Consider the following 12,096-nt stretch of genomic DNA (forward strand, 5'->3'; position numbering starts at 1 on the left):
AAAGACTGTGTGTCAGACCTGACTGACAGTGTGTCACACTCAGCACTGTATTGATTAAGTGTGTCACTCCAAGCAGTGTTCTTATTAACAGTGAGTCACATGAACCACTGCATGGAGGGACAGTGAGTCATACCAAGCAGTGTATTGACTGACAACAAGGTGCAGGGCTGGATGAACACAGCAGGCCAAGCAGCATCATAGGAGTAGAAAGGTATGCTACTGAGCATTTTTCTTTTACGAAGGTAGAAACAGAGGCCAGTGCCAAAAACGCTTTGGCAAATGCCTAGCAATCGCATCAGTAGTAAACTATAATAAATCCATCAGATGTTCAAAACATAAGTCTCCCAACAGATAGAACCCTTCAAGAAATATCTCTACTTCAAGTCATCGTTGTTACACCTTACTATGACTATGAGTTCTTGGAAATAGATCAGTTCCTATTTTAATGAGGATTACAGATACCATACAGTGAACATGTTTGATGAATTTAGGTTGACAATCCACTAGGATCGCTCTGGAGTCAGCAGTCATGCAAGTTCTGGGATCTGGTGGGTGGGGTATAGAGATGACAGACTCCACATTGGTGTTTTTATAATTGCTTTTTCTCAAAACTATTTACATATGAGAAAAGACTTATGAGACGTGGCAGTTGGAGGCAAAAGGTATTGTGCTAAAACCTGACCAACTTAAAGTGGTGCCCTTTGGAGGCCCAGTGGGTCCATTAACAAGATGCAACATTTGGCTTTGGCATGTCTCTCCTCTCTGGTTCTGCTGCTTGTGGCGCTGGCTGTCTTGGGCAATGTGCAGCTCTGACCAATTCTGTCTGAAAATGGTATTTAGGATCAGACTCATGTTGCTTCACTCAACTCCCATATTAAAATGCAGCGACTGCCTGAAACAGCAATTGAAGTGGGCACCCAGTCGGAAGAACTTTTTGAAATAGTCAGTGAACAAGTTGGAAAGGCCGTACATTTCAAGCTGACACTGTTATTATTAATACCAGACAACCAGGTCTTGTCTGAGATGCAGCAGCCAGCCATGTGTTACAGAGACAACAAGGTACAGAGCTGGATGAACATAGCAGGCCTAGATAAAGGGTCTAGGCCCGAAACGTCAGCCTTCCTGCTCCTATGATGCTGCTTGGCCTGCTGTGTTCATCCAGCATCTGCAGTTCCGACTATCTCTAGCCATGTGTTACAGGCTGACAGTCTTGGACGTGATACTGCACTCTCTGTACAAACAGTGACTGCTCCACATTCCCGGCAGAAACCTTGCTTTGTTTTCCAGAAACGTACCATTGAAACTTAGATGTTATCCTCCTCACACAATTTTATTTTGTTTTCTACTACGTTCTGGCTGAAGTGATCATTCATTCCAAAACGGACGAAAGGTCAAACTGTGTGTTTTCATTCCATCAATACTTTGAAGTCAGCAGCAACAAGAACCTGAACTCAGCATTCTGGGGAAAAGTGATATAGCAAATTGTGCTCCATATCGTCTTTCAGTGGGACACCAGGCAGACTACAGGCTGATAAATAGAGATACAAACAATTGCAGACAGGCTGCTCTGCCCAGGGTCAATTAGAGTATTTACGTTCTTCATCAGTTTCTATAGTGCTACTCAGCACTGCTACTTCTTCTGTGTAATCAGTGGTTTAAAGAGTTGCCATAACTGCTTCTTCCTGTCATTAATGCAACCTGCAAATAAAACACAACTAAATGAAACACTGGCTGGAACCATTGATATGAGGAGAAATTGGAGCAGCCTGCAAAGGAACAACTGACAGAAAGCATCAACTTCCCTGATGGTTCATTTGTGAACACAGCATAGCGAGCCAGGACAGCAGGACGCCTAGCTCCAATTGCCAGTCTGTTTTCTGGGCCACAATGGTGGTAAGAGCAGCCTTTGGCCTTATGGTCTGCTCAGTACCCCGGGGCAATCTCAGTCAGGAAGATCCTCAAACCTTATCACTACCCACTGATCCCTGTATGTTGAATGATAACGTCATAATAAATTGTCACATTATCCACAGCCAAAATGTAGATTCTTTTATCATGTGGTCTGATGTGAGTTTGGGTTCAAGTCAGACTGGGTCAGAGAAGGCAAAGCCAAGAATTGTCTTTAGGCCTAGGCTTCAAAGTAAAACTGTTTCTTATGTATTAAAACTGATTACTGTGATCCATCATAATCGTAGATATGCCAGGCTCTGACATAATTACATTAGGTAAGGATTAGTCTGTCATCTTTGTGTGTCAATGACTATCTGCTTTAAATCCCTTTAGTGTTCTACTTTAGTGTAGTGTGAACTATTGTAGTCTGTTCTAACTCTGCCTATGCTGTGCTATTTATGCTCGGTGATGTGCAGTTCTGTGACACCATCACAAGGTTGCTGCAGGGTCCCAAAGCCCTTACACAATATGTATAAAACACAAGGAGTGAACATAAGCCAGGTGCCCAGCAAGAAAACCTTTGGGAGAAAGGACAGAAAATGAAACAGGAGAAGGTAATGAGAAGACAATTAAATTGTGGAAGGGTGAGCCAGAAGCAAACATCATGATTTAAAGAACGGATAACACAGTGTGGAGCTGGAGGAACACAGCAGGCCAGGCAGCATCAGAGGAGCAGAAAGTTGACATTTCAGGTTGGGACCCTTCTTCAGAAAAGAAGAGTTGGATGACGTCCCAGTTGGAAGAGCAACCTCAGGTGATGATATGACATGCACTGGGGCAGGGTAGAAGTCTCAGGTGAGGATGTGCTATGAGCCAGTGTCTTGTAGGAAAGGGAAGAGATAAAGAACAGCAGTTATATTAGTTGGATTTGATCACATGGTTGAAGGTAGATTTCTGGGCAAGCCAGAGTCAGAAAAGGTGATGATGTCTCTCTCCTGGCAACACAGATCACAAACCTGAACACTTAGTACTGACTTATTTAATATAGTAATCATCTCTCAGCCCCTCAATGTTGTTAATACTGTTTTATTTAATGCAGCAATAAACTTCCTGTCTCTTAATACTGTTAGTACTGTTCTATTTATGACAGAATAACTCCCCTGCCACTGAATACTGTTAATATTGTTTTATTTAAAACAGTAATAAGCTCCATCCCTCAATACTGTTAGTACTGTTTTATTATCGTAATAGACTCCCTGTCTCTCAATGCTCTTAATACTCTCCTGTTTAGTACAGTGATAATCTCCCTGCACCTCAACACTGTTAATATTGTTCTATTTAACACAGCAATACATTCCATCCACAATGCTGTTTGATTTAGCACAGTAATAAATTCCCTGTCCCACAATGTTGTTAGTACCATTTGATTTTTTTTTGGTAAATAAACTCATTGCTGTCAATCGTCTGTTACCAGTCCATTTCTATCACATGGCAAGATAACTCAACCTCTATAAAATTTCCCGGCATTGAGAATTAACTTTGCAGAACTCTGCAGCTTATAAATTGTTGGAAAATCTATTTTTTAAAAATCACTCGGCATAAGCCATTAAACTACCTTAAAGATTTCTGTTTTTTGGGGCATGAGCCTGCAAATCTGCCAGTGCAGTATGTCCTGTCTTTTTTTGTGTGAAATATAACTGGAAATTGTACCGTTGTCTGTGGCTCTCTATTCTTTACCTCACACTTGCTACACAGTCCGAGGTAAAAGTAGCACCGGTTTAAGACTCTGCATGTGACTCGACTGTAAATGTTTTCAACTCAAATTTAGGCTAGTGTCATGTGAGTGCGCATGGTATTACACCAGGTTCAATGACAGAAGGGATATTTATATACCTTAGATACAGAAAGAAAACAATAGTAACAACAAGAGAAAGAAGGAATACCATTTTGCTTCTTACCCAAGCGAGTGTTAGAAATGAGGTTGATGCCTCCATCGAAGCTTCCATCATCACTATAAACTGGACCATCATTCCACATTAGGTCAAATCCTCCGACCTGTTTCTCCTTCCCAGATAATCTGAAAAAATACAACATCACATAAAGGGCGTGGTATTGTAAAAATTGTAACTTTTCATTTTTCTGTATTTTTTGACTGGACTAAAATGGGAAAAGGACTGTTTTAAAAACCAAAAATCATGGAAGGAATTTACTGTAATTTTGAAAAGCAAGTTACTGATACTCTTTGCAAGTCTTTACACAGCTACTTTGTTTAAGCATTGAGGGGAGGCTGTTTGCAGACAAGCTGCACCAGGAGGCGAGTACAAAATGAGATATACTGGCAACAGGTTGCTGATTGGTTTGTGGAGTTGTGATCAGTTATGGATTTTAATGACCATCAGCCTGTCAACTATCTGACTGGCTTTTGAGTACTGAATAGCTGGTAGGTGTGAAAAACACTGGCAGGAGCCTTTGGACAGTTGCAAGGGAAAACAGTTTGTCTCTCAGGTAAAATCTCCAACATTTGAAGAAAGCCAGTTTATTTTGCCTTTGGCTTTAACCAGTAACTAAGAAACTTTGCAGCTAGTATACCAATTGCCTGTGCACCCTGCACAGTGATGAAAACCTGAGGATGAAAAACAGAAGTTCTCAGAAAGCAAAAGGATCTTCTCAGCAAACCCTGTAGACAGGGACCATTGAACTGTTTCCCCAGTTTTTAATCCCTCCATCCATAATACCAAGTGTGTGTGTGTCTGTGTATGTTAGGAATTGGTTGGCGCTTTAACTCAGGGTTATATGTTAACAGTTTGTAACTATTCATCTATAGCTAGAATCTATTTATGCGTAATAAATAGTAGTTTAAGTACAGAAACCTGATTCATGTTTTTTTTTGCTACCCAGGTCTGACAGATAAATGGGGATTTTTGTGTACTTTGACAAAATCTTTAGATTTTGTGATGATGCTAGGAATAGAGGGGCTTGATTTCCAGTGTGATACCCCAATGAGGTATGACAGTATCAAACCACAGAATTTCCAGAGTTCACAAATGTTAAAATCTAATTAAAATATCAAATTTTCGTATCTTAACGAACCGTCTAATTCAGGTTAAAATAACTATTTTAACCAGCATGTTATAAGCACATGGGAAACAGTAGACAGGTAGAATCGCTAATCCATAACTCTATCACTTAAACTGCACCTTTGTAAGATTTTGATACACTTACAAACAGAAACAGCAGGTGTGTGTGTGTGTGTGCGCGTGTGCGTGCGTGTGTGTGTGTGAGAGAGAGAGAGAGAGACAGAGAGTGGGGGGGGCGCAATAAAGTTAGAGATGCACAGTTCTGGCACCAGCTCACAGATGTTGATGGGTTCATTTCTTTTGGCTTCTTCTGTTTCCTTCTCATTAGTTGTTAAAAATGTCAGGTGTAGGTTCCCTGTTCTGGCACCAGCTCACAGATGTTGATGGATTCATTTCTTTTGGCTTCTTCTGTTTCCTTCTCATTAGTTGTTAAAAATGTCAGGTGTAGGTTCCCTGTTCTCAGCCTTGCATTGACTGGTTGAGGATTTGCCTTTTCAGTGCCTCTGACAGTATCTTTTTTTCCCTTCAATGATGAAATTTGCAGAGAAAGCAGCTTACAGGAGAACAGTAAGTGAGGACAGCTAAGAGGAGATTTTCTTGTCACTTCTCCACACAGGAAGAAGCGAAAAAGAGATTCAGATGCCTTTTCTTTGAAGGCTTTATGTTTCTCCTGTACTGCCCAACACAAGGCTAGAGCTATTTGCCCAGGAACCATTGAGAAGTTGTTACTAAGCTGGGTTCTCCTGAATCCATCTTTAACACAGTAACATCTTCTTACACAGTTTCCTTTGGTTTAAAGCTGTATCTTTTTACCATTTTTTAGTCCACAGTTCAGAGAGAAAGTCGTCTTTACATGCTCCACCCTGCAAAATGCATTTCATCAAAAGATATATGACAGAGACAACAAATCATGACTTATATGAGGAATGAATGAGGTTGAATAGATATATGTATTTTATACAATCTCCACCATTCCCTTCATTTCTTAACTTATCCTACCATTTTTATTTTCTGGACAATATACCTTATCACATTATCGTTTCCAGAAATGTGAACAATCTATAGATTACATCTAACAGTTTTATATTTCAAGTTTTGCATTTTTAAACAGTCTGGGAAATATTGATGCTTCCTGAGTATAACTTGACAGATCTACTTTAGAATTCTAAAGGATCATTTGTAGCAGGAGTCTCACCAATCATTTGGTATTTTTGGATTGTACAAAGGCTATTTGCATATCCTTAATCTCCGCTTCATTAGGCAACATTGCCATATCCAGAGCACAGTATGAGTGATCTAGTCATGTCACTACTGTGGTAACTGTTAGAGGATGTCCTACAATATTCTAAATGAAAACAGAGATTTCTGGAGAAATCAGCAGGTCTGACAGCATCAGCAGAATGTGTTACGGTTTCAAGTTTAATGGCTCTTTTTTTGGAACGTCTTCTCCCCACAGGTGCTACCAGATCTGCTGAGTTTCTCCAGCACTTTGTTTTCATTTCAGATCTCCAGCATTTGCAGAGTCTTGCTTCCATTATATTAGCTCATTTAATTGCACAGCATTTGCCTGCATTTCCTTGTGCTGGAAAGAAATACTACTTTCCAGAGCACGGCAATCAAAATTTAAACCTGATGGTGTGTATGAATCTGTTATAGAACACTGAATCATTGTAGGTACAACTGTAAAGACCACATATGTTTTAACTGCAGCCTGAATGGAGAAAGAGCTGTAGGCAGTCCTTAGGTTATGAACAGGTTACATTCTGAAGTCTGTTCGCAAGGTGATATGTTAGCAAGTTGCAACACAATGCATAGTATAAAGGAGCCATTTGTAAATATGTCAGACCTTTAAAATTACATCTGTCAGAAACTGCATTTGTAAGTCAGACATTCGTAAGTCAGGAAACCCCTGTACTATAAAAGTAAGGATTGCTGGACGATTAAGCAAGTAACTTAACACTCATTGTAGGTAGATTTTACACAGCTGCTGATTAAGAGCAGTAGCAGAAGGTGCAGCTGAGCTAGAACCAAGAATGTTTACAAATGGCAACAACCAGTAGTTTTTCTCTTGACGAGTGACTAGTTATCATTAACAAAGGTCTCTGCCTGCCAACAACAAAGTGATTGGCTGTCAGGTAGCTGAACAGCTTGAGGCTGGGAACAAGGTACGACAAGCCATCAGATCCCCACAAGTTTAGGAGCTCTCTGTTCTCTGCAGTAAAAGTCACTGTAAGCCTAAAGAAAACCAGTTTATTTTTTCCTTCAGTAGTTGTAGTAAGCTATGAGTTTTAATTAATAATTCAGGGACCTTTCATTAATGTGAACCCATCACCGTGCCTCCTGTAAACTAATGAAAACATCTGGAGACAGAAGACTAAGAAACAGCGTTCTGATCAGCACAAGAACCTTCTCAGCAGATCCTGTGAATAGGGATCACTGCACTGCTTTCTCAGTCTCTCTCTTTGTCCATAACTCCCATTTCTTTCTCCCCCCACCCCGCCACCATTTGTGTCTGTCATGTACGTAAGGTAAAGTTTAACAAGGGGTTTAGAGTTTTGATTAGTCGAGGTTAGATGCCAACAGTTCCCAATCATTTACCAGTAGATTTTTTATTTATTTGTAGCAAATAGTAATTATTGTTAAGTACAGAACCCTGTTCTGTGCTTTCTGTCAATCTGGGCCTAAAGACAGGTAGAATTCCCCAATTTACATACTTTTAACATCTTTAACTTTTGTGATGATTCTAGGAATAGGGCAGCTTGATTTCTGGCGCACTTAAATTAGTCTTTACAGCATGCCAATAAAGGATCATCAACGATAAATTCCATCGCAAGTTCACTAACTTCTCTATCCTTTGATTCAGCTGGAAAAAACTAGAATGTGCTGAGTTGTTGGAAACTCAGCAAAACATAAAAGAGCTGAGTAGCACTTTTCTTAAGTCTTGTAGGGATTCTCCTGATGTCCTGGCCCACATTGCACCAGTTAACTTTTCATTAACTTCATGGCTGCTTGTGAAACATTGTTATGTACAAATTGGCTGCTTTACTTACCTACAGAACAACTATGTAAAGTCTACTGGTTATCAGGGGCTTGAGATACAATACAAATGCAACATGTTCCTTTACTCACCTTCCTTCCATGTCTACAACATGCACTGTGTCCTCCAGCAAACGGCACTTCAGCTCGTAATCTTCCTGGCTACTAGCTATTAGTGAAGGAGAAGCATTCACTTCTAAAAGCCACCTAAAGAAACGGAAAGGCACTAAAAGTGTTTTAAGGATGAGATGGGAAGGATGTATATAAAACAAGAGAGCCATTGGCAGAGCAGAGCAAGGGAAGGAAATATAAGATTGAAAGCTATCCAGGGTGTGAGAGCACAATCCCAACAATACTCAGTTCATTTCTGTTTAGTGTCATTGGACAGAGATATTACTGGCTGGAACAGACAGAGTGTCACAGAGAGGCACTGACCACCAGCTGAACAGACAGAGCTCCATATGCAGGCACTGTCAATTCAGGTTAATGCTAGATCAAATACTGTAGAATGGATAGTCATTCTACATTTACAATGAATCATGATAAAAAAAAATTACACAAGCAAACTTACACATAATCAACATTCAGCTTATTGTTCACCAACCTAAAAATCACTGACACATTGGGGCAGCACGGTGGCTCAGTGGTTAGCACTGCAGCCTCACAGCACCAGGGACCTGGGCTCGATTCCAGCCTTGGGCAAATGTCTATGTGGAGTTTGCACATTCTCCCCGTGTCTGCGTGGGTTTCCTCCAGGTGCTCCGGTTTCCTCCCACAGTCCAAAGATGTGCAGGCTAGGTGGATTGGCCATGCTATAGTGCCCAGGGGTGTATGGGTTGTAGGGGGTTGGGTCTGGGTGGGATGCTGCAAGGGTTAGTGTGGACTTGTTGGGCGGAAGGGCCTGTTTCCACACTGTAGGGATTCTAAAATAAACATTCAGCTTTCATCATTTCTTAGTCTAACGTTTAGAAATACATACAATCAGAAAGTGCTGGAGAAACCCATCAGGCACAAATATTCAAACCCAAACAATTACCATTAAAGACAGTGACACTTCCTTCAAAACAAATCATACTCCAAATATTGACATACATCATGCAATACATATGGGTGCACACACACATACTTATACAATAAATACAAACACAGACACAAGACATACGAAGATTGTCTAAACACATCCAGGGAATCTCTCAGACACAACAGAATAAATCCACACTGAATTTCACACACAAGTTATTCCAGCACACAGTGTCCTCACGGTTTTAGGTTCTTGTCGATCAGAATGTCATATCCATAGAGTTCAAAACAATGCTTGTCATTAATGATTACTGTTTGGACACTTTGCAAACTTTTGATGAAGATATTGTCCATATCTCTAAAAAGTGCTTCCACCGCCTCAGTGCCATGTTTTGCTGTCAGGTACTGTCGTAGTTGTTGCATCAACCACTTGCAGCCCTAGAAAACAGTATATTTAGTGTCACAATGCATTACAGGGTCTTACACTGTCACAGGATATCATTGTTGCAGTGCATCACAGTATATCAGTGTTGCAATGTATTAGCATCTCACGCTGTTTCAGTACATCAGCGTTGCAAGGTCTCACAGTGTGTCATAGTATATCAGCATCACTGTATGTGACAGTGTTTCACACTGTGTCACAGAATATTAGTGAGTCACAGTTATTAGAGTGTCTTGTACTGCATCCCTGTGAAATGCCATGAAGTGGTCTGCACGATGGTGATGGTGTGAAACACGGGTTCCATCATAGTGCATCAATGTATATCAAAGTGATCATCATTTACCCTAATGTCCACATATACCCAAATAGTGAGTAAGAAGAAACCTCAGCAATGTCCCTTTCACCAAGTTCCCTCCCCCAAATCACTATGCCTCCTTTCAGTGCTGCACCCATCAGAGCCCCTGCACCATCAGTACATTACCACTAGTGCCGTTCTCCCCTGTATGATCATTGTATATCCCAACTTATTGATTAATACTGCTTACCTTTTCTGGATCATAGTCAGGGGCGGTTTTCTGCACAGCAACATTCGTAAGATGTATGACTGTGTAAGGTACAAGTTATGGAATAAATGGAGCTGCAGTACAAATAGCAAAAGCTTCACATTCATCCAATACTGCAGTTAAAAATCTTGGTGTGTCAAATTCACCCCAGATTGAGTGGGAGGCCATAAGCCTAACATTATTGTAGAAATATTCAATTCCAACAATGTTAGGGATGTTAGGGTCTCTAAACATGGTCCAAATGATTGTCCTCATCAGAGCTTGTCTAGTAATCTCACATCAAGTTTTATTTTATTCAGAGCAAAATTATACTAACATATCAGGCAGGGAGAAGCAGACACTTAGACTTGAGATTAATTAAAACTTTTAACTGGGTTAACATAAATACATCCAAAAAGAGGGAACAGATTTGTTCAGCTTGTGGATGGATGGCTGAGACCTGTTGATTCCAATTCCTGTGCCATATCAGAATATCAGAACGTGTGTCTTAAGGATCCACATGTATAGGGAGTGTCTTCAACTGCTTTAACTCAAGTTTAGCATTTCTGGGATTGAGGGGCAGCTGGTGTCAATCAGGGAGAATGACAAATTCCTGAATCATATGTTGAAGGAGGTGTTTATCCTACAGGAAGTGAGGGGTCAGGGTAGTAGAAGGGTGCAAATCTGGAGAAGGAAGAACAGAGAATATACCACTCTCAAACTAGTACAAAATATGCAGTGGAGTTTGGATGAAATCAAGTTTGAGGAGGTCGGAATATAGGAGAGGGGCCAGTAGTGTATTGGAATAGTTAATTGTGAAAGTAACAAAGACATGGATGAAGGTTTATGAACTGGGACATGGTGAAGTCAAGCTGTGCTACAGAACTACCAGTAGTAGAGGTGGAAGGGCTTCAAACTCTTGTGCACTTGGGGACCTATTCAAAGGGCACTGACTAGTTTCAGTACTTAAAACTAATATAAACCAATGGCACATAAATCTCCAGTGGAAGCTCTAATTCCCTTATAATCAGTGGTTCCTGTTCACCGAGGTTACTGAGATGATTCTTATGCTAGTCAGAATGCTGCTTCTACTGGTTTGGAAGAAACACACGATAGGTGGTTTACTCATTAAAGGTCTCAGACTCATCAATTAAAAGTCACAGCTTGCAGCAACCGCTGAAGGAGAGATAAACTGATTTTCTTCAGGCTTGAAGTGACTTTTACTGTGGGGGGAGAGAGAGAGAGAAAGAGAGAGAGAGAGAGTGCTCCTAAGGGCAAGCACTGATCCGAAGGCTTCTCCTTATTTTGTTCAAAGGCCCAAGCTGTTTAGCTAGCCCAGAAACAATTACATAATCGTTGACAGACGAAAGATGGTTGTCATTGGTAACTGGTCTCTAATCCATCAAGCAATCCACTGCTTGGCACCAAAGCGCCATCTGTACAGGAACCTTTGGTGATACCGGGGGCCTCTGGAGGAAGCCTCGATGGATCACCCATTCAGTGCCTCTGGCTGAAGATTGTTGTAAATATTTCAGCCTTGTCTTTTGCACTGATATGTTGGACTCCCCCATCATCGAGGACAGGAGTATTTGTGGCATCGCCTCCTCCTGTTCGTTTTGTAATCATCCACAATCATTCATGCAGGACAATAAAGCAAAGATCTGATCTGAAACAAGAACTGAAATTACTGGAAAAACTCATCAGGTCTGGCAGCAGCTGTGGAGTGAAATCAGAATTAACGTTTCAGGTCCAGTGACCCTTCCTCAGTTCTAATCTGTTGTTTATGTGATTGCTTAATCATGCTGTGCTATTTGGCACACAAGTAGCCCTACATTGTACTCAAATTGGCAGGATGTGACAAGTTGGCACCCGCAGGGTTCTGTACTGAGTCACAACTTCTTAAAAATTTAAAACAATGATTTACATTATGGTGCAAAAGCATCGTGACTAATTCATACATGACACCAATATACGGTAGGGTATATGAGATAGTAGGAACTGCAGATGCTGGAGAATCTGAGATAACAAGGTGTACTGGATGAACACAGCAGGCCAAGCAGCATCAGAGGAGCAGGAAGGCTGACGTTTC

The 12,096-nt window shown here is 40.9% G+C and overlaps 1 protein-coding gene across 1 annotated transcript in view; it reads right to left on the bottom strand.

Moving 5' to 3' along the window:
- Positions 1 to 1,319: 1,319 nt before the first annotated feature.
- LOC109919295 (tubulin tyrosine ligase-like family, member 9) overlaps positions 1,320 to 12,096 on the bottom strand; it is a 106,541-nt gene continuing 95,764 nt past the window's right edge. Inside the window, exons 22-26 of the mRNA XM_048608187.1 lie at positions 10,011 to 10,069; positions 9,265 to 9,461; positions 8,097 to 8,210; positions 3,849 to 3,967; positions 1,320 to 1,698 (exon numbers count right to left, since the gene is read on the bottom strand). Coding sequence (XP_048464144.1) covers positions 1,631 to 1,698; positions 3,849 to 3,967; positions 8,097 to 8,210; positions 9,265 to 9,461; positions 10,011 to 10,069 — 557 coding nt within the window. The 3' untranslated portion in view covers positions 1,320 to 1,630. The remainder of the gene's footprint in view (positions 1,699 to 3,848; positions 3,968 to 8,096; positions 8,211 to 9,264; positions 9,462 to 10,010; positions 10,070 to 12,096) is intronic.

The sequence above is a fragment of the Rhincodon typus genome, chromosome 19, assembly GCF_021869965.1.
Source record: "Rhincodon typus isolate 14 chromosome 19, sRhiTyp1.1, whole genome shotgun sequence".
Taxonomy (NCBI): domain Eukaryota; kingdom Metazoa; phylum Chordata; class Chondrichthyes; order Orectolobiformes; family Rhincodontidae; genus Rhincodon; species Rhincodon typus.